The following is a 27,486-nucleotide window of genomic DNA, read 5'->3' as shown; positions in this document are numbered from 1 at the left end:
CTCTTAATGTAAAGAACTGCTTGTTTGCTTTGTTTTCAGTCTTCTAGTTTTTTACATACTTTAAGAGATGTTGTTGGGAATGTAAACTGGTGCAGCCACTATGGAAAACAGTATGAAGATTCCTCAGAAAACTAAAAATCAAACTACCATATGTTCCAGCTATTGCTCTTCTGGGTATTTATTCAAAGAACACAAAAACAGTAATTTGAAAAGATATGTGCACTCCTGTGGTCATTGCAGCATTATTCACAATAGCCAAGACTTGGAAGCAACTTAAGTGCCCATCAATGGATGAATGGATAAAGAAGATGTGGTATATATACACAATGGAATACTAGTCAGCCATAAAAAAAAGATGAAATCTTGCTATTTGTGACAACGTGGATGAACCTTGAGGGTGTTATACTAAGCAAAATAAGTCAGATGGAGAAAGCCAAATATTATATGATTTCAACTCATTTGTGGAAGATAAAAAACAACAAACAGATAGATACAGAAAGTAGATTGGTGGTTACCAGAGGGAAAGGTGGGTGGGAGGAGGGTGAAAGGGGTAAAAAGGAGGGCACATTTGTGCAGTGACAGATGGCAGGTAGACTTTTGATGGTGAACACGATGTAGTCTATACAGAAGTCGAAATATAATGATGTACACCTGAAATTTATATAATGTTATAAACCAGTGTTACCACAATAAAAAATTAAACTAAAAAAAGAGAGATGTTGTAATTACATAGAACTCATTCTTAACAGTAAGTGTTCTAATTGAGCTACTGAATAGCATTCTATATGAATAATCTAGACCAGGGATTAGGAAACTTTTTCTGTAAAGGTAAGATAGTAAATATTTTCAAGTTTGTGGGCCATATAGTCTTTGTAGCAAGTGCTCAACTCGGTGGTGGTTGTATGAAAGCAATATGGAAATGAATGCATGTGCTGTGTTCCAATAAAACTTTATACATAAAATCAGGTGGTGGGCCAAATTTGACCTGTGAGCTATATTTTCCAGCCCCTGACCCAGACAATACATAGAAACTCCAAGAAATTTATGTTAAAATGTATGCTATTTCAGTGCACTGAATACCATTAATTGCTGGTGTGCAATAACGTCAGCAGAACGGGATTTGTGTGGGAGCTGGGTGGGTGAAGTAAGAGTGTGTGTGTGTGTGTGTGTGTGTGTGTATTAGAATCTTATGGAGAACTTGGTTGGAGTAGACATGCTTCCATACACACCTCTCAAAGTTTCTAATTTAGTATGTGGGTTTGTGGTGTGTATGGTTTGAAAATGTTCCCAGGTGATTCTGATAAACACTCTCATACTTTATCCCCCACTCTCCGATATGCTCTTGATATGTGGGAAAAGTTTTATTACAGGAGGAGGAAGTTAATTTGACATTTAATGTGTAAGGCATTGTACTGTGTGCTTTTCATGTCATCTCTTCAATCTAATAGGTAATAATAGTAATTGCTAACCCTTATCAAATTGTAACTGAACTAGCTGCTATCCTAAACAGTTTTGCGTATATATATATATTCATTCATTTAATTCTCACACCTGTTTTACACATGAGGAAATTGAGGCATAGGGAGGGTAAGTAACTTGCAGGTAAGTGGTGGAACTGAATTTGAATCCAGGTTCAGACCACTCGAATCCAGTTGCCCGTTTTTTATAGCGAAGCACAATGATGATATAGTTACAGAGCTGATTGAATATTATTTGCCAGGCACTGGCTAGCTGTGATTGCAAATGTCCTCATTTAATTTTTAAAGAAAATTTTTATTTTTTTAATGGACTTTATTTTTTATAGTAGTTTTAGGTTTACAGGAAAGCTGAGCAGAAATTAGAGAATTCCCAACTACCTGCTGCCCCCACATGCGCACAACCTTCCACACTATCAACATCCTGCACCAAAGTGGTAAATTTGTTACAGTTAAATGAACCTACTTTGACACATCATTGTCACCCAAAGTCCATACTTTACATTAGAGTTCACTTTTGGTGTACATTCTCTGGGTTTTAACAAATGTATAATGACATGTATCCATTATTATAGTATCATACAGAATAGTTTCACTGCCCTAAAAATCCTCTCTGCTCCACTTATTCATCCTTCCCATTCATCCTTCCCTCCCTGCTAACTCTGGCAACCACTGATGTTTTTTATTGTCTCCATAGTTTTGCCTTTACCATAATGTAGGGTAGGTAGAATCATACAGTATGTAGCCTTTTCAGATTGGCATCTTTCACTTAGTAACATGCATTTAAGTTTTCTCCATGTCTTTTCGTGACTTGATAGCTCTTTTTCTTTTTTTTTTAGTGCTGAATAATATTCCATTGTTTGGATGTACCACAGTTTATTTATCCATTCACCCACTAAAGGACATTTTGGTTACTTCCATGTTTTGCTTATTTACTTTTGACAGTAATTCTGCAAAGTAGATATTATTGAACTGTTTACAGATTAGGAAATAGACTCAGAGGGGTGAAGTAATTTATTCAAATTCACATCATTAGCGGTTGGCAGAGTTTGTATTAGAAACCTAAACACTGACTCCAAACCCTTAATTGTCACACATACTTTGCCATATAAATTAATAGGTCAAAACACAAATTATTTTTTACTATATAATAGAAAATATCAGAGTTACTATCAGCTCTTGTTAATAAAGGAGTTAGGAGAGGACTCAATTTTGGCAGTTGCTCCAAGGCCACTTCTTTGAGTTACCGTTTGACTTGAAATAATAAAACTAGATTCCCTTAAAAACCTTCTTTTTCAAAATTTTCTTTTATTTTCTTTTTCTTTCTTTCTCCTGCTTAGTCTAAATTCATAGGTAAAATATACTTTCTTTAGTAAAATCCCTTGGAAGGAAGTGAAATAACCCTCTGTGTGGATTGGGGTGGGGGGGCTGTAGATAAATATTCTCAGTAGTAAATCTGTGGTAATAGCTGGCGAGAGGATAGGTGCTGCTGGCTTAGTTATAGACGCCTCAGGTTTAAGCCTTTTGAAGAGCCCCCCTATCTTTCGTATTATTTCTAAATCTCTTCTAAAGATTTGTTGCTAGACCACATTATGTTAGTTAATAGAGCTTTTTGGTTTTTTCAGGGAGAATAATGTAGTTCAATTGCCACATCCAGCAATTAGTAGCTGTATGATCTTGAGCAAATTACTTAATAACCTCTTGGTGCTTCAGTTTTCTTATCCGGAAAATGGGAATCATAATAGCATCTACCTCTTAGGTTTCTTATGAGGTTAAATGAGTTAATATACCATATTTTGTAGGTTTTAACATGTATATATTTTACATTTTAATGTCTCTGAAATTGGAGTTTGTCTTACAGTGAATGGTGCCTAGTGGCACTAGTGATTAGTTGTCACTGCTGGCACATGTGCAGTCTTGGTGATTATTCTTAATGGCATGATTGTATACTTGCAGCCCCATTTCAGTCACCAGTCCGTTTGAGGAATATTTGAGGAAAGACTGAGATTCCTGGTTGCTTTCCGAAAACTGTTGATAGCTCTAGTAACATCAAGAAAATGCTAGCATCAAAACTTGAAGAATGGATGTCAGTGGCTTGAAAGGAAATCTCTGAGATAATAGTGACACATTCTCTTAAGAAATGCTGTATGTGTTCTTGGTGGCTCATAAAACAATACTGTAATGAAAAACAGAATGTGGATATTGACCACTCTAGGTTGAGAAGTGATTCAGAAGAGTCTGATCTTGAACATGTTTTAGCAATACCGTAACCAATTTGTTTTGCTTATGTATCTCCTTTTAATATATCCAAAGAGTGGTATATGATAAAAATCTGTCAAAATAAGTCTGTAAGAGATCTTTCAATTAGTATAAATAAAAATTCTAAGTAATAAGAAAGCACTGTATGTAGTTAAGTTGGTGGTGGTTTCTTTTTTAGTGATACATACAGTAATGATGCCTCTTAGAATCAGCAGCATCTTTGATTCTATGGAATTCTGTCTCTAAAGTTTAGAATAGTACTTGGCACATAATTAGAGTTAGCTATTATTTGTTTTATAATCTTTCCTTTCTTTCTGCAGTTCAAGATTATGTGAGGGCATATATACCATTATTAAACCTGTTTCTACCTTGGAGATTTTATCTCCCTTCACTGTAATTAGAAATATCCATTAATCTCCATTCATAATTCTGTAACTATAATCATGAATAAACTGTAGACATTATTTTCTAAGGAAATTTTGCATTCTGATTGAACACCCAATATAAATATCTGGGATCTTCCAGCTGTTTATGTAAGAAGTTAACTTGATTTCATAAGTTCTCATTATTTAAACTTGTTTTTTCCTTATTTGTCTCCTTTTTTCTGTGGATAACTGAAAATAACCAAGTCCAAAAAAAGGCCACACTTGGGGGAAAAAAAAATTTGACAAACCAGAATCTAGCACTATAACATAGCAGACCAAATAAAAGTTTAAACTTTCTGAACTATTATTCTAACTGATTTATTCTATATTGTTGAAGAGTATCTAAATTTTTAAGGTATCAGAAATTTAGACCTCAGCGTGGGTTTTTTGGCTTTAAAAAAAAGTGGCACAGGGGCCAGCCCAGTGGTGTGGTTAAGTTCATGTGCTGCTTTGGTGGCCCGGGGTTCAGGGGTTTGGATCCCGAGTGTGGACCTACACACCGCTCATCAAGCCGTGCTGTGGCAATGTCCTACATACAAAATAGAGGAAGATCGGCAGGTATGTTAGCTCAGGGACAGTCTTCCTCAAGCAAAAAGAGGTGGATTGGCCACAGATGTTAGTTCAGGGAAAGTCTTCCTCACCAAAAAAAAAAAAAGTGGCACATGATTACTGTCAAAAATTTAAATAATACAGAAGGGTCTGTAGTAGAAGGTAAAAGCATATATAAATGTATATGTTATTTACATACATACATTTGTTTCTTTGTTTTTGTACATAAATGGTATACAATGTTACAAAATTTGCATTTTTTCTGAATATGCTTTGGACATAGTTCTATCTTAGCATATAATAATCTTTTCCATTCTTTGTAATGTCTAGATCTGCCTTGTCCAGTATGGTTGCTATCAATGATATGTGGCTATTTAAATTTAAATTAATTAAAATGAATAAAATAAAAAATTCAGCTTTGCAATCATATTAGTCACATTTCAGGTGTTTATTAGCCATGAGTGGATAGTGACTACTGTTTTAGACAGCACAGAAATATAGAATATGTCCATAATTGCAGAAAGTTCTATTGGACAACACTGCTGTGAACAGTTTTTTAAAAAAATTGTATGTCTTTTAAAAATATTTTTTATTGTATAACTATTTTCATTGAGGCATATTATGATAAATTGTACAAATTTTAAGTGTTTAGGTTGATAATCTTTAAATTAAACTTTTTATTTTGAGATAGTTATAGATTCACATACAGTTGTAAGAAAAAATGCATAGAGATCCTGTGTACACATTACTCAGGTTCCCCTATTGGTAACCCCTTGCAAAATCATAGTATAATATCACAACCAGGAGATTGATATTGAATCAGTCAAGATACAGAACATTTCCATCACCACCAAGATTCTTCATATTGCCCTTGTATACCCATACTATTTTCCACTTCTGTAATTTTATAATTTTTGTGTGTGTGTGTGAGGAAGACTAGCCCTGAGCTACCATGTTCCTCCTTTTTTTTTTTTTTTTTGCTGAGGAAGATTGGCCCTGGGCTAACATCCATGCCCATCTTCCTCTACTTTATATGGGACACTGCCATAGCATGGCTTGACAAGCGGTGTGTCGGTGCACGCCCGGGATCCGAACCTGCGAACCCCGGGCCGCTGAAGCGGAGCGTGGACACTTAACCGCTGCACCACCAGGTTGGCCCCTGTAATTTTATAATTTTAAGAATGTTATTTAAATGGAATCATGTGGTATGTAACCTTGTAGGATTGACTTTTTCCATTCAGCATAATTCTCTGTAGATTCATCCAGGTTGCAGCGTGTGTCAGTAGTTTATTCCTTTTTATTACTGGTTAGTATGTGGATATGCCACAATTTAACCACTTACCCACTGAAGGACATCTGGGTTGCTTCCAATTTTTGGTTATTATAAATAAAGCTGCTTTAACCATTTGTGTACAGGTCTTTGTATAAACATAAATTTCTATTGCTCTGGGATAAATGCCCAGGAATGCAATTATTGGGTAATAAGGTAGTTGTATGTTTATGTTAATGTTAATGTTATTAAGAAACTGTCAAGCTGTAATTTTACTTTCCAACCAGCAGTTGTATGAGTGATCCTCACCAGGATTTGGTGTTGTCACTTTTTAATTTTACCCCATTTTAATAGGTATGTGGTGATAAGTCATTGTGGTATTAATTTGCATTTCCCTAATGGGTAATGATGCTGACTGTGTTGTCATGTGCTTATTTGCCATCTGTATATCCTCTTGGGTGAAATGTCTCCGTGTCTGGATTAGTTCGCTAGGGCTACCATAACGAAATACCACAGATAGGGTAGCTTAAATAATGGAAATTTATTTTGTCACAGTTCTGGAAGCTAGAAGTCCAAGATCTCAAGGTATTGGCAGGTTTGGTTTCTTCTGAGATCTGACTCTTTGGCTTACATATAGCCGCCCTCATGCTGTGTCTTCACTTGGTTTTTCCTCTGTGCACGTGCCCTTGTTGTCCGTGTGTCCAAATTTTCTCTTCCTTTAAGGACACCAGTCAGACTGAATTAGGGCCCACTCTGATGACCTCATTTTAACTTAATTCTCTCTTTAAAGAGCCTAGCTCCAAGTACAGTCATATTCTGAGGTACTGGGAGTTAGGGCTTCAACAAATGGATTTTGGGGGACACAATTCAGCCCATAACAATGTCTTTTGCCAATTTTTAAAAATTGATTGTTTATTTTACTGTTGAGTTTTTTATATATCCTAGACAGTAGTCCTTTGTTGTGGTTTGCAAATGTTTTCTCCCAGTCTGTAGCTTGTCTTTTCATTCTCATAACAGGGTCTTTCTCAGAGCAAAAGTTTAAATTTTGATGAAGTCCAGTTTATAAATTTTCCTTTTATGGATTGTGCTTTTTGTGTCAAGTCTGAGTTCTTTTTCCTAGCCGTAGATCCCAAAGATTTTCTTTTATTTATTTATTTATTTTTACAGTTTATAATTTCACATGTAACGTTTAAGTTCAGGATCAGTTTTGAGTTATTTTTTGTATAAAGTGTAAGAATTAGGTTGAGTTTCTTTTTCTTTTTTTAACTTATAAATGTCCAACTGCTCCAGTACCATTTGTTGAAAAGCTTATCTTTCCTCCATTGAATTGCTTTTACATTGTTGTCAAAAATCAGTTGAGCATATTTGTGTGTTTTATTTCTGGGTTCTGTGTTCTGTTTTACTTATCTATGTGTCTGTCCCTCAGCTAATACTACACAATCTTGATTACTCTAGCTATGTAATAGGTCTTGAAATTGAGTATACTATTTCTTCCTACTTTATTCATCTTTTTCAAAATTATTTTAGTTGCCTTCCCATATAAATTTCAGAATAACCTTGTCTATATTTACAAAAAATCTTGCTGGGCTTTTGATAGGAATTGCATTAAACTTGTATATCAGTATGGAGAGAATTGGTATCTTTACCATGTTGAGTCTTCCAATCCATGAATATGGTATTTCTGTCTGTTTATTCAGATCTTTGATTTTTTTCGTCATCATTTTGTGGTTTTCACCATAAAAGTACTGTATATGTTTGGTTTCACCAATTTCTGTCCTCTCATGCCCACTTAAGACATCTCTCCAGCAGTTCTCTACTCATACTCCTACATCAGCAGTTTTTGGCTCTACCAGATTATTTCTCCCATCCTAAAAAAAGCCCAAAACCAAAACCATATTTCCCTTGATCCCACTTCTCTTCTGTCTACTGCCCTACATCTTTGTTCTTCTTTGTAGCAAAACTCCTCAAAAGAGTTGCCTGTACTTGCTGTTTCCAATTTCTTGCCTTCTATCTTTTCTTTAATCACTTCCAGTGTGCCATATTTCCCCATCTTGTCAAAGTAATGCGACATCTGTGTTCCTGAATCCGGTGGTCACCTCGCAGGCCTCATCCTTCTTTTCAGCAGCATTAATATAGTTCCTCTCTTCTAGGTAAACTTTCTTCACTTTGCTTCAGGGAAATGCAGATCAAAACAAGATATAATTTGGTACCCATTAGATTCCCCCCACATTAAGAAGTCTGGTGAATCTAAGTATAGTGAAAGGAAAATTCATACACTACTAGTGAGAGTTTAAGTTGGTGCTACCACCTTGGAAAGCAATTTAATGGTAGTAAAGTTGAAGATATTCAAAGTCTTTTTATCCAGAAGTTCCACTACTAGGTGCTTATCCTAGACAAACTTTTACAGATGAGACCTGTAAACACATGAGAACAATAAGTATGGTCTATAGTAGCAAAAAGTCTCTTTGTTGGGGAATGTATGTGGTTTATTCATATAATGCAATACCATCTAGCAATTGCATTGAATAAACTAGAACTACATGTATCAGCACAGATAAATCTCAAAAACATAACGTTAAGTGAAAATACTAGGTGTGAAAGGATAAGTATTTTTGATGTATATAATAGCGATATTGAGACTTTTCTTGTCACCTAAGCATTTTTTTTTTTTGGAGCTCAAATCTGAGGACAGTAGCTGACAAAGGATTCCTGCAGTATAAACAGAGGTACTCAACTTGCTGGGAAGTGGCCATCATTTGTCTTGGAACTCTTGTTACATCCAGCCTATACAAGATAAAGAGAGACGTTAATGGAAAGAAGGGTTCTTTGAAGAGTTATCAACCCAAGAGGGAGTGCTGTAGTTTTTATATTTTCCTCCATGTGGGTTGCAGACAATTCCTCTGAAAGACTGGGGTCTCTGGTTGGATGCCTGCTGGGTTGCAGAAAATAGTTAGGCCTCTCTGGGATGCTGAGTGGAGTGTTAGAGAATCCTTGGAAAAGTGTGATTTGGGTCCCCTGGAGTTGTTGAAGACCCAGAGTCTTGTGGCTGCTGCTGTTTTAATGTGAAAGTGTAAAGGTAAGAGATACATAGAAGAGCCTTGCAATGGAAGAGCCAGAAGAGAGGGCTTCCTCTGTGTGTCCAGTGATGTTGAGTTAAGTAAGGGTGTTTCCTTTGGGCCAAGTAAACACCTTAGAGGCTAGATAGGTTAGAACTATCTTGAGAGAAACTTACCAAAGAAAGTTGCCTGCTCAGCAGAAACAACCTCAGAGTTATACCACTAGCATAGAAGCTGAGGAGGAGTTTTTAGAAGTGAGCTGGAGAATGTCTCTTCTGTACCAGAGAATGTTCTAGAGGGAGCTTCTGTCAAAGAAAAAAAGAGCCGGACAGTGGTTAAAGTAGTAAAAATGGATTTTATTCAGGAATTATCACAGTAGGGGAAAAGAAGCCCTCAGTACAGAACTGGGCTCCGTTCTGAATACAGCAAGGATGATTACAGATTTCTAGCCAACAATCAGAGTTAGGGTATCAGTGGATGGAAAATACTAAGAGGAGACATCAAGGGTAGGGGGATTCTTGCTAAACCAACTTAACAAGATTCTTGCTGAAGGCAGACCAGGGTGATCGAGTATCAAGGATGAGAAATTCTCTCTAAACTGACTTAGCAAGATTCATGCTAAAGCTGTACTGTGCAGTTCCAGTAAGGATGGGAGCCAATGTCAAGGCCTAGTTGAGAAGAGGGCTCAGAAGAGACTGACTAAAGTTTGGTCAGTGAGAGAGTCTTTGTTTGTGTCCGTGGGGTGAACTTCAGAATTCTCAAAATGCCGCATGTGACAGAGCCAACAGTTGACATTTATTCCCAATTATTGAGGGTATTTGATAGCTGAGGGAAAACTGCAAACAGTACCAGCTTATGTAGTATGAATTTTGCCTCTTTATTTTCCTCTTTTCCACCTTTATTCCCATCCTATGGTAGGCAGAGTTATGGCCCCCCCAAAGATATCAAATCTTAATCCCTGGAACCTGTAAGTGTTACCTTATGAAGGAAAAAGAGTCTTCGCAGGGATGGTTAAAATAAGGGTCTTGAGATGGGGAGATTTCCCTGCATATCCGGGTAGAGTCTAACTGCAATCATGTGTATCCTTATAAGAGAGAGTCCAAGGGAGATTTGAATACACACAAAGGAGAAGGCTATATATGAAGTTGACCAGAGAGATTTCAAGTTGCTGGCCTCGAATATTGGAGTGATATTGCCACAAGCGAAGGAATGCCAGAAGCCACTAGAGCTGGAAGAGGCAAAAAATTCCTGCTCCCCGGAGCCTCCTGAGGGAGCATGGCTCTGCTGACAACTTGTGATAGTGATATTTGCTTTTTTATTTCTGACCTCCAGAACTATAAGATAATAAATTTGTGTTGTTTTAAGCCACTAAGTTTGTGGTAATCTGGTACAGCAGCAATAGGAAACTAACACGTATACCATCACACAACACTATAATAATTTGTTTGCATAGCAGTGGGAACACAGATAACAGGACAGTTAACTCTGCCTGAGGGAAACAAGGAAGGCTGTGATGACTTGTGATTTGTGTATCGAAGGATTTGTGAAAGTTTGCCAAACCTGAGATGGGGTGTGCCTTCTGAGTAGAATAGCTAAGATGAGCAAAAAGATGTGAGGGTTTTAAAGTGCGTGACTTTTTGGAATGGCTGATATACATAAACGTGTAGGGTGTTTAGAAGGGAATGGTGGATACTAAAGCTGGAAAAAGTAAGTTGGGGCCAGGTCATGTGATTTGGTGTGATTGCTGAAGTGTTCTCGCTTTACTCTGTATGCATGTTATTAAGGATTTTAAGCAGGGGAGTGATTGGAACAGTGATGTAGATCATTATTTTTTTATTTTATTTTATTGAGGTCATAATAGTTTATAACATTGTGAAATTTCAGTTGTACATCATTATTGTCAGTCACCATATGTATGTGCCCCTTTACCCCTTATGCCTACCCCCAACCCCCTTCTCCTCTGGTAACCACTAATCTGTTCTCTTTGTCCATGTGTTTATTTATCTTCCACATATGAGTGAAATCATGCAGTGTTTTTCTGTCTCTGTCTGGCTTATTTCCCTTAACGTAATACCCTCAAGGTCCATCCATGTTATTGCAAATGGGAAGATTTTGTCTTTTTTATGGCTGAGTAGTATTCCATTGTATATATATACCACATCTTCTTTATCCATTCATCAGTCGATGGGCACTTGGGTTGCTTCCACGTCTTTGCTATTGTGAATAATGCAGCAATGAACATAGGGGTGCATAAGTCTCTTTGAATTGTTGATTTTAAGTTCTTTGGATAAATAGCCAATAATGGGATAGCTGGGTTGTATGGTATTTCTATTTTTAATTTTTTGAGAAATCTCCATACTGTTTTCCATAGTTGCTGCGACAGTTTGCATCCCCACCAGCATTGTATGAGGGTTCCCTTTTCTGCACATCCTCTCAACATTTGTTATATTTTGTCTTGGTGATTGTAGCCATTCTAACGGGTGTCAGGTGATATCTCAGTGTAGTTTTAATTTGCGTTTCCCTGATGATTAGTGATGTTGAACATCTTTTCACGTGCCTGTTGGCCATGTGTATATCTTCTTTGGAAAAATGTCTTAGACCATTGTTTGAGAGGATATTGTAGAGACAAAGCAGAAAAGGACTGATGTGGATTTGTTTTGAGAAAAGTAGTAGTAAGACTTGGTAACTAATTAATTACACCTGAAATTTTGGGACATTGAGTCAAGGTTGAATGAGTTTTTAGCTTGGACATTTTGTTAGTTGGAAATACCTTTTAGTAAATAGGACAGGAAGGAGGAAGAATATATTGTGGAGCTGGTGATAAGGAAAAAATATCATTAGATGATCTTTTAAAATTGCATGTATAATCCTGTTACTTCCTTGCTCAAAACTCCCTGATTGATTCTCTATTGCCTACTGAACTGGATGGCTAAGTGCCTTTGTTTATTTTCAATTGAATATGGGATTTGTACATTTCTTCTTTTAGGATGTACAAGTGTTTCTTTGCCATCCATATTTGCATTTTGATAATTAAATTTAAATAATTTACATGTGCACTTGACTTATACAGTTAAAAAACAAAATAACAAAACAACTTATAACACTTAAAAGGTGCTTCCTCAGAGTTTTCCAGAGATGGGACATTTTGTGTCTACCCCAGCTTTATGGGGCCCAGTTGGAAATGTGGCCAGGACTTGAGTTTGGGTTGCTGGTAAGAAGAGTTGGTTGTGTATGTGAAGGGCAGGAGGGAGGCTAGGTGACTTCCATAAGATTTTTAGTCCGACTAGGAGATGTATTAAAATAATGCTAGTCAGAATCCTATAGTTGGAGGACAAAATTGAGAATCTCAAATGAAATAGGAAATTGGACATATTCTGTAATGCAAGGAAGGGCGTGGTGGTCAAGTGGGCATTTATATCTAAATGCGGTGTTATTCTCTGGAATGTATTTGAATAAGGATGATTTAACAACCTTATATATAATGGAGAAACAGTAAAGGCGTTGTCATTTTTAAAATGCAGAAAAATATAAGGAAATAAGTATGTGCTGTCATTATTATTTTTTTCTGATGTTGCATTTGGTGTCTTTGCCAATGCCATATGCCGTGGAAATGAAAGACCACGCTTAATTGCAGGAGATTTGATTGTCTTCTTAGACTATTCAAAGAGATCATCAAAAATCAGAGATTATATATATATATTTTTAACAATGTGGCCAGATACCAGATAAATCTGAACATTAATAGTTCATTAATAGTTCAGTCCCATATGCTAGTTATAACCAGCTCTAAAATACAATGAAAAGGATTTACATAGATCCCCAAATGCATACCACTTATCAAAGAACTCTCAGAGCTGTATTAGTCAGGATAAGCTAGGCTTTGCTGCAGTAGCAACCCTGAAATCTTAGTGGCTTACATGTTAGTGGTTCAGTACACGTGCATTGTGGGTTGAATAGTGGCTGCTTTAGGACCCAGACTGATTATCTACTCTCTGGAACGTTGCCAGTTTCCATGGCAGAGGGAAAGAGAAAGTGAAGAATTGCATACTGGCTCTTAAAACCTATTCTCTGAAAGCAACATGTCTCTTTTATTCGTATTCCTTTGGTTAAAAAAACAAGTCAGTCACTTGGACTCACTTTCAAAGGGCCAAGGACATACAATCCGACCATCTGCTTGGGAATAGAATTGGAAATATTTGATGTATTTGCCTGTTCCTGCACTAATGATTATAGTAGTTTTAAATATAAAAGTCAAGACCAAAAAAGACCAAGGAAAAGATTAATGTATATGACTATAAAATGTATAATCCTGGAAATATATTAAAAGCATAGATAATTGTAAAAATGGAACAGAAGTGTTTAAATCAGTATGAAAAAGATTAATATCTAATCTTCTCTATACAGAAAAATCTGATTCAAATATATTAAACAAATTTTAGGGCTCAATAGAATAAAATCTGATTCAAATATATTAAGCAAATTTTAGGACTCAAATAGAATAAAATGGTCAAAGGATAAGAACAAGCAATTCTTAAAAGATGAACTAGAATAGGAAAATATATTTAAAGTTGAAATTTCAAGTATTATTTACTCTATGTAAATTAGAGGAGAATTAAAAATAATACCTAGTGCCAGTGAGTTTATGGAGAAATGGTTAGTCTTATATTGCTGATGGGATTATAAATATAATGCCTTTGCAAAACAATTTAGATATTGTATCAAGAACCATAAAAATATTCATACCCTTTAAGAATCTCTCCAGGAAGTTTCCTCAGTTAAAAAGAAGAAATGTTAAATGAAGTATTTTTCAGTAGTGAGGAAAAACCTATCCATTTACTTTTTCGTTTCATCTAAGAGCACTAATATTATGCCACTCTCTGTGTGTGCTAAGCACTGGGAGTATGCAAATGATCAAGATAGGGCTCTTGCCCTGTCATAGCTTACAGTCTGATGGTGAAGAGAATGTTAAGGGAAGACTTAGAAGAGGAATGCCTAAGAATTAACGTCTGAGTTTAGTTGGGAAATGTAAGAATAACCTAAATGTTCAGTAATTGAGAAATGTTCTAGTATGTTTCAATATATCAGTTTAAGTAATTTGCAGTGGTTAAAAGCAGTACTTATAAAAACTATGTGTAATGGCATGAGGAAATGTAAAAAGGAAGAAAATAAAATATGTGAGTACTATGATTACAGACTACGTGAAAATACATAAACGTGGGCAAATAAAGATTGTATAGCAGTGTTGAAAGCAATTTTCAAAATTAGGTTAAATTAAAAAACACTTCCTCATAAAGACACATAACTCCAGTTTAGTAATGAAAAAACCATCAGACAGATCTGAACTGAGGGTCATTCTACAAAAATACCTGACTAGCTCTGAAACTGTCAAGGTCATCAAAAACAAAGTCTGAGAAATTGTCGTAGCCAATGGAGCCTAGGGAGTCATGACAACTTACATGTAATAGGATATCCTGGAAGGTATCCTGGAGTACAAGAAGGACATTGTGTAAAAACTAAGGAATATAGACTTCAGTTAATAATAATGTGTCATTATTGGTTCATTAATTGTAACAAATGTACCATACTAATGTTAGATGTTAATAATGGAGGAAACTGGATGTGTAGAATACGGGACCTCTGCGTTGTTTTTGTAAATCTTAAACTACCCTAAATAAAAATCCTAAAAGGAAAATTACTTTTAAAAAGATAGGAGAGGGAGAAAAATATACATATTGGTATTTGTTTCAAATGTCTGTGGAAAGAAAAAAAAGTATGCTAAATTTATGTATATTGTTACAAATACGTGTATACATATGGATTAATGCTAGAAGGAAGTGAAATGAAAACCAGTTTTTAAAGAAGCTAGAAGGTGATGAACATTTTCCTAGTCTAAAATTTATTGGAAGCAATCAAAGTTAGTTTGATAGTTTGGATTGAGGCACTGGTAGTACTACAGTGTGGAGAGAACCTGTGCCTCAAGTTGGACTGTGTTTATTAGAAACAACAATCATATACTGTTAGCCAGGGATTGGGGACCACAGCAGAATATGTAATATATAGGAGACCTGTTGCTTACTGAAAAAATTGATTCGAAATCTTTCCCTTATTATAACCAAATCATTTTTGTCCAAACTTCCCATAAAGAGGGTGTATCAAATAGGTTAGTAAAGGATTCTGTCTTGAGTGTAGTGCCATCTGCTGGCATTGTTAACTAAATACATTTTTTAAAGAGAATTTTGTAGAGGCTACTGGTTTTCTTTATCATTCGTTGTTCACTTGGTTATATATGTTTTATGCTTATGCTGTCTTTCTTTTCATTGTATCTTATCAATATTCCTTTTTAAAAATCCTTATGGTATCCCTAGAATTTAGTTCATCACTACCTCTGTTTTAAAGAAGGTCTCACATTTGGCTCATTGTTTTTAGCTAGGACTTAAAAATGATTCAAGTACTCACGGAGACCTTTTTTCCTTTCCTATCTTTTCTTGTCAGCAGCCCTTTATAAAAGTGTTCTAATTTCATCTTACACATTTAATGGAATTAAATTTGAGCAGCTCAAAATTGTATAAGTACATTCAGCTTCTTGATTCAGAGTCTAACCTGTTAGAATGATACCTGACAGCAGGCATTTACACAGTGCAAGTCATAAGCATATGGTTAAGCCCTACTGGCTTGCTAATTCACCTGTGTATATGGGCTGTACACCAAAGGCAGGCAGGTAACATGTGTCTTGTAGGTAACAAGTATGTGCCCTAGAATTTTATTGAATTGATTTCTCTCCCTCTTCTTTTTTTTTTTTTTGGTTTGGAAATGCATTTATTTAGTTAATTTAGAATTACAAAGCGTCTTTTCCTACATATATTTGCCATTGCATTTGACCCTCTTTAAATTATCTTCATATCCTTTGCCCATTTTTCAAATGTGTTATTCATGCTTTTCTTGGATTTTTTATTTTATTTTTTACATTAGGACTACTATTGCCAGTATTCTCATATTTAAATCTTTGGTCTGGCTGAAAGTTATCTGATATGAGGAGTGAGGTGGGAATCTATAGGAAGAGTCCTTAGGCAGACTGAGACCTGGTCCTGCCAGGGGATAGTCACATCTCTGGAAAGCCTGGGAAATTGATCTGCGATTTAGCTTGTTTTGCAGTAAACATTCAGAAAAGTCCTGGAGCCAGTTTTGAACAAGTTATTTAGACCTGGTGAGCACCAAGCCTATGGCCAGAGTCTCCAGAACAGTCAGGAGAGTCCAGGGTGGCACAAATACTCTCCAAGAACAGAAGGGTGCATGCTTCTCTCACCAGGAGAACGGTATAGGCATCTTTATGTTCTCATGGGGAGTGTGGCTGACCTGAGAACCCTCCACCTGGGAGCATGCTGCCCTGGATTCTGCTTGATGTGGCCTTTTATTTTCAGTATTATCTGCCATTAAAGAAACTATATCCTTGGCTGTATTTGTTGGCATCTTTCTGTCAAGCACATCACCGTTCTATGTTGGAGCCTGCTGAATTTTTTTATCCCAAATGGCTAGCCATTTGTCCATTTATACGGTTTATTGACTCATACAGTTATGTGCTGCAGAACGATGTTTCATTCAATGACAGACTGCATATACGGTGGTGATCCCCTAAGATTAGTGCCGTATAGCTAGGTTTGTAGTAGGCTATACCATCTAGGTTTGTGTAAGTACACTCTATGATGTGCGCACAATGACAAAATCACCTAATGACACATTTCTCAGAATGTATCCCCGTCATTAAACACGCTGTATATCTTTCTCTCCTTATTCTAATTCTCCTTCTTCAACCTCTGTTCCATGCCCTGTTAATTACTGCAGTGGTCTTGTTTTTGCGTTAGTTTGCTTTCTAATATACTGTAGTTGATAGTTGTGCAAGTCCCTTCCCTTAATCCTTCTTTCTGAATATTCCTGAACTTACTCTTCTTGCATCTTGGTTCTTTCAGATATACTCTACCATGGAACTGATTCTTGGAGGACCTTTTTTGATAGAGCACTTATAAAACATCTATATTTGGTTGGTAATAAAGTAATAAGCACTGGGTCATAGAGGATTCTTTGGTCAATGCTGCCTCTCTCTTTTTTTAAAAAATCAACGTCAACTAAACATTTAATAGGTCTAGCATCAAAAAAGTTAACTAGATTGCATACAGACACTTGGTAACTAGTTGATTGGCTATATAATTCCACCCCAGCATGTGAATAAGCATGTCTTATGGCATCTGTCATCTTGACGTACAAGCCAGTGTTGGCCTGTACCTGCTGTGTAAGTGTGAGTTCTGCCGTGTTGATTTCTCTTAGCAGTGATGTCCAGCAGCTGAGCTTGTCCCAGCTCTTCTCGTCCGTGCCCACCACTTCAGCAGCAGATTTGCAGGTGCTCTTTCTCCTTCTAGTTCTCTTCAACAACTATCAGGGCTGTAACCTTTGGTACTTTAAGGATCTTCCTAGTGGCTGTAATTTCTTTATTCCAGTATATAAAATCATTGTGTGTCAGCCTTAGAAGGGATCTTGGAGGACTTCTAATCTAGTAGTTTTTGAACTTTTTTAAAAAAGCAGCGGAATCTTTTTTTATTAATTAAAGAAATCTTAGGTAAAGCCCCAGTATCTAAAAACAGGATCAATAACAAAGTGCTTTGTTTAAGAAGGGAATGAATTGAGTGGGGCTGAAACCATCAACTCTTTGATGCCTTGATGTTGGTCCTTGAGGCACCTCACAGGAACTCTATGCTGATCTTAATCATTATCCTTTTTTTACCAGTGAGGGACCTGAATCCTACAGTACAGTTAATTGCTTTGCTGCGTTGTAGTCTAGGTAAGAGAGTGGCAGACTCTCAATTCAGTAGCCTCTGAGTCAAGGACTTTTTCTATTATACCAACCTGCGTCTAATGGAATTATACTCGTGTTGCTTAATGACCAGGATACATTCTGAGAAATGTGTCGTTAGGTGATTTCGTGGTCAACATCATAGAGTGTACTTACACAAACCTAGACGGTATAGCCTACTACACACCTAGCTATATGGTACTAATCTAATGGGACCACTGTCATATATGCAGTCCACTGTTGACTGAAATGTCATTATGTGATGCATGACAACTGTGTTCTTAAAAGTTACAATGACCTACATATATATTTCTAAATTAGTATTACTTTTCTTGGTGGAGGTATCAATTAAATTGCTTCTTGGTTCCCATTAAAATCAAGGAAAAATGATAGAATTTAAAAGAGTGTCATTCATTAATGTTTGTATGTTGAAAATGTATCTGATATATAATAGCAAATTTATGATTTAAAAAATTAATATTATCATCTGTACATATTTATGATATACTTATTTACATGAACACAGTATTTTTTTAATTTTATGTTTCTAAGTTTAACAATTACAGTTATTCCTAAGCCTAGTGATAGTGGTGGTGATCTTGATAGAGAGTGTTGTCATTTGTCACATTGACTGGGTGCTAGTTCTAGAGATGAATCAGTTTCCAATCTGTTTAAAAGTGAGAAAAATAAATTCCATATTATAGTTTTTTTTTTGTTTTGGCAATAAAACAGGTTAGAGATTTGCTTACACCCCATTTCGTCTACCTTTTAATGTGAGTAACTCTTCCTCTCTAGAATTACTCTATTTAAAGCCATCTTTTAAAAAATCGGATTTCTTTTATTAAAAAGTAAAAACAAACAAAAACAATCCTTATGGATGGGATAAAACAGATACGGTATAGGTTTAATTTTAAAATGTTACTGGAAAAAGAAGTCTGATTTCTAGTATATTTGAGAGGTCACATTTGTCAGTCAGTGGGACAAAATGGACTGTAGAGAAACTGAGAAGCCAATTTAATTGTTATGTACAGTAAGTGAAGACTCTGGGGATAAAAGTGAAATTAAAGTCACATGAAAGCATTACAATAGTAAGCTTTAAAAGAGATTTACTTTTTATTTTGTGAATATTCGCTATTTGCCTGTGAAAGCAATGTATTTGTCTTTAGTAAAAAAGAAGAGCAGTTTGCCCTAGCAGATTTTCAAATTGAAATAGTTTTTAACAGTTATATTATGACTTTTTGGACCTTATATTGTCCTTATTTAGGTTTTAACGTACTATCTGAAAGCTCTCGCTTCTAATATTTGACTTATGTTTCTTATCTACTTTGTCATTCCACTCTGGGTTGTCAAGTCCTTGAGGGCAAGAGACTGTATTTGGTATATGTTTGCAGTGCTGCTCTGAGCCACGGTGGAGCTTCATGCAAAGGAAAAATCAGCAATACTGATGCTGTCTGTAGTTAAAATGTTGATGTTTGCGATTTTTTTTTGTATTGGTTTTGATTTTTAAAAGGTAATCCATTAAAATATTTTTTTTATCTTGATTACTAAGGTTTTTGGCACCCTTTTAAACTTTGCACTGGCCTCACCCTGTCCTGGCCTAGGGTCCTAGTACATTGTAGAGTGCTTTATGCATGGCGGGCTCTCAGTACAGGTTTTGTTGGATATATTACTCCATTCTGCTTGTAAACTACCACCAGGTTTTTGTTTTCCTTCAGGTGTCTTAATAGCCCTATAAAAGTCAGTGTCAAAAGTTTAAAAAATTATTTTCCATGTGGTAGGGGAGAATAAAATCAGAAAAGAAAATTTAGAAAGAAGGAAGTGTTGCTGGTCTGAGAAGTGTCTTTCTTTACTTCTCTCCACTGAATGTAGAGCATAGAGAAGTTGGGACTCAGAATTCAGTGGAGAAATTTAAATAGAAAAGGTTTTAAAAAATTAAATGGGTAGGTCTCATGTATTGTTTTGCTTCATCAGTTACTCAGAGTGTTGCACATACCCCAAATACTATACCTGCCCGTGTTGAAATTTAACCAATTCTATTTTAAAGGAGTCTGAGAACAGTCTTTCAGAAAATAACCTGTAAACTATATGCAGTATGTATGTTGCGAATCTCAGCTTAAAACTGATGTCTATTTTCTTTCTTCTGCTAATGTGGGTTTATAATTATTACTGTGGTATTTTAATATTGGCTGTAGCATTTTAAGGAACTAATAAGCATTTATCTGTTGAAAGGTTATATACTAAGCAGAATTTGCTTTTGTGAAACTTTTTAATTCCCTGTCGTTGAAAATACTCAGATTGATAGTCTTCTAAATTTATGGCTTAAACAAATTAGTTTTGGAATTTCTCACACAAATTGAATGGCTAAAGTAATCGAAAGATAATAGCCTTTTTCCCTCCAATAAAAGGCCATTAAAATATGTATTATTAAATATCAGTGGCCAAGAGATCATGAATTGTTCTAAGGATTTAATTCTTTCCAAACATCTTGCTATGACTTATCCTTTTATTTATATTTACTTGTGTGTGTGTGTGTGTGTGTGTGTATGTGTGTGTGTGAGAGAAAAAATAACAGAATCATAGAAATTTGAATGGGTGATATTAGAGCCAAACACATAATTATATCTTAGAGCTATACTATATTGAGGAAGCTGACTGCATAGCAAGTTTTGTATTTTAAATAGAAAATTGCACACAGCATATAACCTTTGAATGGATGTAATAGTCTATAAAACTGTTAATTAAATTTTTATATAAAAAATTACTTTCTTTAAGGGTGACATTTTTAAAACTATTCAAGTGGATTTACATTTTATCAGAGCTGCCTCAATGTTCTTTATTCACTTAATGGTAGATGCTTAATAAGCCATCAGCATGAAGGAGAATAAGAAAAGGTAATATCTGAGAATAATAGAAGAATAATATCTCTGGGTTCCTTTCTTTACGAGCTTAGAATTTGTTTGGGATGTGATGACGGTTTTAAAGTAGAGTGTCAGAGCCAGGAGTTATGCTGGAATAATAGAAAAATTGGTCTGAGAGAATGAGAGTTGATTTGATGAAGAAGTAAGAGAGTTCTGTGGAGCTCAAGATGAATTTCAATTACTAATTTGTCACTAATTTCTAGTCTTGCAGCTTTTCTGTTTTGAGTGTGTGTACAAGGGTAGAGCTATTTGAACATGCTTTTTCTCTAACAGACTTAAGAATAAGGTAAAACTTAATCATGTCAATAATGAGCATTCTTAAAACAGCACAAAAGCCGTAGTAAAATATTGAAATGTTTTCTGTGTCTTTTCTCAATTCTTGACTCTGTGTGATATTCTCTTTAACAGGAAATCAAACCCCAAAGCCATTATAACCATGGATATGGTGAACCTCTGGGACGGAAAACTCATATTGATGATTACAGCACATGGGACATAGTCAAGGCTACACAGTAAGTTTTTTGTTGTAATTTTCTTTTTCAACATCTGTATTTTAAGTGAAATATGAACACAATTTCTTTCTCTTTATTGATATTCTCTATTGATATTCTCTATAACAATGTCTATGAGACATTGTTCTCATACTTTCCTTTAGGTCTTTAGACATGGTTTCCTTTAGCTCTTTGTACAGATTTAAAATAGCTAATTTAAAGTCTGTCTGGTAAATCTGATGTCTGGGATTCCTCAGGGACAGTTTCTATTAATTGCTTCCCCCCACCCCCTTATGGGTTATACTTTCTTTTCTTTTGCATGTCTTGTAATTTTTTGTTGAAAACTGGACTGTTCAAATAATATAATGTGACAGTTCTGGATATCAGATTCTCCCGGGGTTTGTTGTTGTTTGTGATATTTCTGAATGAGTTCTGTAAAGCCTGTATCTTTGTCATATGTGGTCACTGAAATGTCTACTTGGTTAGTTAGTGGTCAGCTAATGATTGGATAGAGACTTCTTAAATCCCTAGAACCAGTAAGTCTTACTCGTTGTTGAGGGACTCTGTGAATGTTGGGGCACTCAACACTCAGCGAGACAGCTTGCCACTCTGCTTTAGCCTACACTTTCTGCTTGCACAGAACCTCAAGGTCAGTCGGAGGTGAGAACTTAGGGCCTTCTCAGATCTTTGTTGAACATGTGCACACAACCTTAGGCGTGTGCATGGTCTTCTAGATTCCCAAGAATATGTGAGAGCTTTTCAAAGCCCCTAGGATATCTTATTCCTCAGCTTTTGCTTTTAAGCTGTTTTGATTTGTCTGTTTGTCACAACTGTTATCCATCCTCTGAAGCAACTGTGATGTTAAGATATTCAACAAATACCCCCCAGAAAAAGCTTTTAATTGAATTTGAGTGAGGTCCGATAGATAAGTCTTTTCAAGTGAACTCTTCCGGGGAACCACCAGACGGGTCAAATAATGACTCCTCTTTGGGAATGAGGCTTGAAGGAACTCCACCCCTGTTCTGCTCACTCTGGCACCAGTACTAGGAATACACTTATTTTTCAAGGCTGCTGGGGTGCAGAGGATGGGACTATGATATGTTAAAACACCACAAAGTTCACTATTCTTACTGAAATTCAGCCGATTTTCTTGACTAAATGTTCCTTAGATTGCTGAAAGCCTTTTGTTAATTTCCAGAATCCTGAAAAAGTTGATTCTGACAGTTTTTGCCAGTTTTTTCGTTACTTTTGTGGAGAGGCAAAACTTTCAGAGGTCCTTAGTCCACTGGTGTCACCCTACCTTTTTGAATGTTATGTCAAAAATCAAAGCACATTGTGCCAACTGTATTTAGCAAACAAATTATCCTGCTCAATGTTCATTTTTCCTTTTGAGATTTTGCTCCTTTTGATATCTCCTTTGTCATTAATCTCCCTCACCCTAATGCATCACTTCTGTCAGCAAATATACTCCAGCATCTTTTATCTTCAGAAAAAAACAACCACCTTTCTTGATCCCTCACATGCTCTTCTAACTATCCTATTTCTTGAAAAGTATCTATGTATGCTGTCGGTAATTTCTACCTTTAAAAACATTTGTTTAAATTTTGAAACATTTCAATCCTACAGGAAACTGTAGAGAAGAATATAACTGTGAGATTAAGCAGATGCTAACATTTTGCTGTCATTGCTACAGATTGCTCAGAGTACTCTTTCTCCTCTCTCGCCAAGGAAACCTCTCTTGAAATTGTTGTGAATCATTCTCATGAACATTCCTGTACTTTTCTATGAACGTCTATAAACAAAATATGCTATTGTAATGTATGCTTTTAAAATTTATATAAATTATGTTCTACTCTATATATCCTTTTGCAGCTTGCCTTTTTTAAAAAAAAAATTTGAGTTCTTTCACTACATTCTGACTAAATCCTAGTTTTGTCACTTAATAATTATTGTCAGTTTGATGGTTGTGAAATGGTTTTTCTCTATTTTGATTGTCCTGTCTCTGATTACAAATGGTGTTGAATATATTTCCTGTATTTATTGGCCATTTGGGTTTCTTCTTGTGTGAATTGTCATTTTAAATCCTTTACCCATTTTGAGTTCTTTTGTCTTTTTGTAATTGATTTCTAAAAGTTTTTATGTATTTTGATGGAGTCCACCATGAAGTTAGTGGGATCTGTGTCCCTTTAATGCCCTCCAAGAGTCCTGTCTGCAGTTCTCCCAGCCTCTTCCTACTCCTCAGTCATGTAGTTCACGATTCAGTACTCCTCTCCCATATGTCCAAACTCGTATTTTTTTGCTGTGCAATGTACTAGACCTTCTCCTCCGGAAACCTGGACTTCCATAAAGGCTCTCTCTAATCTGTGGGTGATTGTCTAAGATAATGTTGTCTCTGGCGCCCAGACCACGGCTGAGGGGGGCTAGAGCTAGTTCATGGGCCACTGCAGGGTCCACAGCTGGGACTGAGGTCTGCCTGCCTCTTAGCCCATGCATGGGTGGGTGAGACTCCTCCCAGCTCCCTTGGCGTATGGTGCTGGATCCCACAGCTACCGCAGAGACACTTTTGTTCATGGATAGATGCCGAATATTGTTGTTGGAGGGGGGACAAAACGGTGGATGTCTTATTCCATCATAATGCTGACATTAGTCTGTGGTCCATTTCTAAATACTCTTTTTCTCTTCAGTTTGTTTAATCTTGTATGGTACTACATTGTTTTAATTATTTCTTAGGCTTCAGAATTGTCTAAGCTATTCTTGGCCTTTTACTCTCATAAATGAATTTTAGGGTTCTATTTTGGAAATTCATGAGATATTTATTTGGGATTTTAATTAGAATTTCATTGAATTTGGGGAAATGGGTATGTATATTTCTGTAGGTCTTACTTTAATGTCTCTCATTAATCTTATTTACCATGAGAATAGTATAATTTAATATACTTCATTATTATTTAGATGGTTTAATATTTTATGTTACAACAATATGGAAATCTGACCCTAAATTTATTTTATTTGGATACTTTGTCTTAATGTTTTTTGGTTTTTTTTTTGCTGAAAAAAGTTAACCTCACAAAAAGACATAATTCCCTAATGGAAGAGTTACAATGTATGCTGCATTTACTAAGTCACTTTTTCAGTATTATTCACTAACTAAGCAAAGATTTTACTGAATTTTACCTTGTAAATATCCATTTTGTGATGACAGTTCTTGCAAACTAATCAGGTTTTGGCATTTTTGTAATTACAACAAATGAGTTCACACGTGTTAGAAAATTGTTTCAAAATCTTTTAGCGTGTCCACATGAGAAGGTTTTTATAGGTGATGTATTTAGAGCTTTCAGAAACTGCATTATATAATGATGGAAACATTTCCAAACATAGTTTTTAAAAAATATTCTCTTTAGAAGAAACAGGTATTTTTCTGAAATAAAAGTAGTTGACTTTCTCACTGTGTCTAAGATATCCCCTTTGGCTTGAGGGGGAACAGACTAAATGTCTTCACCCTTCTTAAGAGTATATGGTTGATAGCACACTATTCACAGTCATTTGCTGTTACTACTCCCCTCCCACAAAAGCCAACAAATTTGAAACATTTGTCTTTTTTGTTAAAGGGAAAATGCATACTCACTTTTAAGTGTTAGAAAAATAACTGATGATTCTCTGTATGGTTGAAAAGATTTTCATGGTCACTTATTCAAAGTGTGAGGTAGATTCTGCTCTTTAAGGTCGTATGCCTAGTTCACTTACTGGGCACATGGAAACAATTTTCTGAAAAAGAACAAAGAACTGAAGGTAACACTGTTACCCCTGTGAATTGTGAAACTCTTGCTCTTCTCTTAGGTTGATTACCTTGTGCACACGTGTGTGTACACATGCACTACAGAGCCAGTGAGGGCAGCAGTATGAAGGCTGTATTAAATATTAATGAAGCTTAATTTCTTTCTCTATACTAAGACATGAATATAGGTAGAGGTTTTAATATTTGCTTCTAGTGTCCCAATATTGTGCCACCCCTCCCACAACCTCACCCTGCAGCGTGCCTTCCCCATTTTGGAGACCACTCTGATTAAAAAATTACAAATACAGTCAAAGCTCATTTAAATTTATTCTTGTGTCTCATATTTCCAGGGACCCAATATTTTATCTAGGATAAAATTGATGGTTCTTGAGGCTCCATGATGGATTCTTGGTGGTTTATTGTATTGTTCTCTCTACTTTTGCTTATGCTTGAAAATTTCCGTAATAAAATGTTTAAAAAAACATTATGCTGCCACACGATGACCAAGAGCAGAAAGGGAGGAAAGATCAGGCTGTCCACATGTGCCTCTCTTCTTTATCAAATACGAACGTCTTTCCTAGAACTCTCCCAGTGGACTTGAACTCACAGGACTCTTCTCCTACACACCCCACTTCTACCCCCACACGTTCTTTTTTATTTGCCTTCAGGATTATCAAAGCTTATAAAATGTCCTTTCTTCTTGATGTTCTTCTAAATCATTGATATGCTCTTTGTTACTGCCTTTTATGATTTAATGTTTTTTTTTAACATAATTGTATGTATTTTTATAAACTGCCTTAAATGTTTTGTGGAATAAGTGGCGATGCTAATAAAAACAAGCAACTGATAGACTTTTTATTTCTGATATCACTTTCCCTTCCACTTAATGAGATATTGCATTCTTATAGATGAGACATTTAAAACTATAAAATGGATTAGTAAAAACTGTTGGAATATTGATATTTTAAAAGTAATATTTTATGTTGATAAATCCATTTTAATTTCCAGGGATCAAAATGGTGCATTATTTTCTTCTGGAAGTGTTATTTTGAGCTTTAAATTTCTTGTCAAAAGAGTAACAATCTCATATTTCCTTTCCTTTCAAGATATGGAATATATGAACGCTGCCGAGAATTGGTGGAAGCAGGTTATGATGTACGGCAACCAGACAAAGAAAATGTTACACTCCTCCATTGGGCTGCCATCAATAACAGAATAGATTTAGTCAAGTATGTGTTTTCTGTATTTTTAAGTAATTAGTTATTATTATAAAATTATTTAAAATAATTATAAAAATTAATTTCTAAAACTCATAGCTTTTAAAATGTAGATTCTATGTACCTTTTTTCCTGAAAAAATCATCTGTTTTTAATGTATATTGAATGCTTATTATGTGCCAGATACTGTGCTGAGTGCTTTCCATGTGTATTTCCTTTCATCTTAATTCTTGAAATAATCCTATGTGAAAAATAACAATTACTACTGTCCTGCTGATGTGGAAACTGAAGCATGAAGAGGTTTTAAATATGCTACCTATGACATCCAGCTGTTCAAGATTGGGGTCAGGACTTAACTCAGGCAGTCTGACTTGCAGCTCACATTCTAAATATGAATTCTATGGGGAAAGGCTACAAAAGGGAAGAGAGGGGTTACAAAGATAATAGGTAATAATAATAACCTGATTTAACTGTTCACACCAGCAGAAGTGATGAATACTTTACGTACTAAGTGTAAATGAATTTTATTACATACTGTTAATCTGCTTGTTTAGTATTAATAAGAGATAGTTCAATAAGCAAGAGTCAGGATGATAGGAAGGCTTAGTAAATCTGGGTTGGTAGTCTCTGACAATTTGGACATAAGACCTTTAGATAAAGACATGAATCTGAAATGAACTACTTGCAGATGTGCATCACAGCACACAGAGTCTAGAGACAAATAGGATATTAATGTCAGGTGAAAGAATCTGCCCTTAGAGTACTAAAGAAAAGTTAAGCAAGTAGTAACTAAAGTATTGAACTCCATGAATCAGTTTCTTCCACAGAGACTATTTTCATTTTATTTATTCCTTTTTTTCCTTCTTGTATCTCTAACCTTCCTTCTGCCTTCAGTATGGGTCTCCTGATGTCCAATTCTGTTTTTGTTTGTCGGAAAATGTTTTTATTTCTTTCTTATTTGTGAAGGAAATTTTCACATGGTATAGAAATCTAGGTTGGCAATTTTTGTTTCATTTTTGTTTTTTACCCCTTGGAAATATCATTCTACTCTTTTCTGGCTTCTGTTACTATTGAGAAATCGGTCTAAGTATTGGGCTTTTGAAAGCCTTTTTTCTTTTTCCTTTTTTTCTGCTTGCTTTTAAGATTTTCTCTTTGTTTCTGGTTTTCTGCAGTTTCATAATGATGTATGTAGGTGGGGATTTCTTTTTA

At 35.6% G+C, this 27,486-nt stretch overlaps 1 protein-coding gene across 3 annotated transcripts in view; it reads left to right on the top strand.

The window, feature by feature from the left end:
• ZDHHC17 (zDHHC palmitoyltransferase 17) overlaps window positions 1–27,486 on the top strand; it is a 121,035-nt gene that overhangs the window by 6,568 nt on the left and 86,981 nt on the right. For all 3 annotated transcript variants that reach the window (XM_087449160.1, XM_087449159.1, XM_087449161.1), the window contains exons 2-3: window positions 21,203–21,306; window positions 26,167–26,289. In XM_087449160.1, the coding sequence (XP_087305286.1) occupies window positions 21,203–21,306; window positions 26,167–26,289 (227 nt within the window). The remainder of the gene's footprint in view (window positions 1–21,202; window positions 21,307–26,166; window positions 26,290–27,486) is intronic.

The sequence above is a fragment of the Ceratotherium simum genome, chromosome 25 (assembly GCF_057802395.1).
Source record: "Ceratotherium simum simum isolate JZ-2026a chromosome 25, ASM5780239v1, whole genome shotgun sequence".
Classification (NCBI taxonomy): Eukaryota; Metazoa; Chordata; class Mammalia; order Perissodactyla; family Rhinocerotidae; genus Ceratotherium; species Ceratotherium simum.
This window is presented reverse-complemented; position numbering and strand designations above follow the sequence as displayed.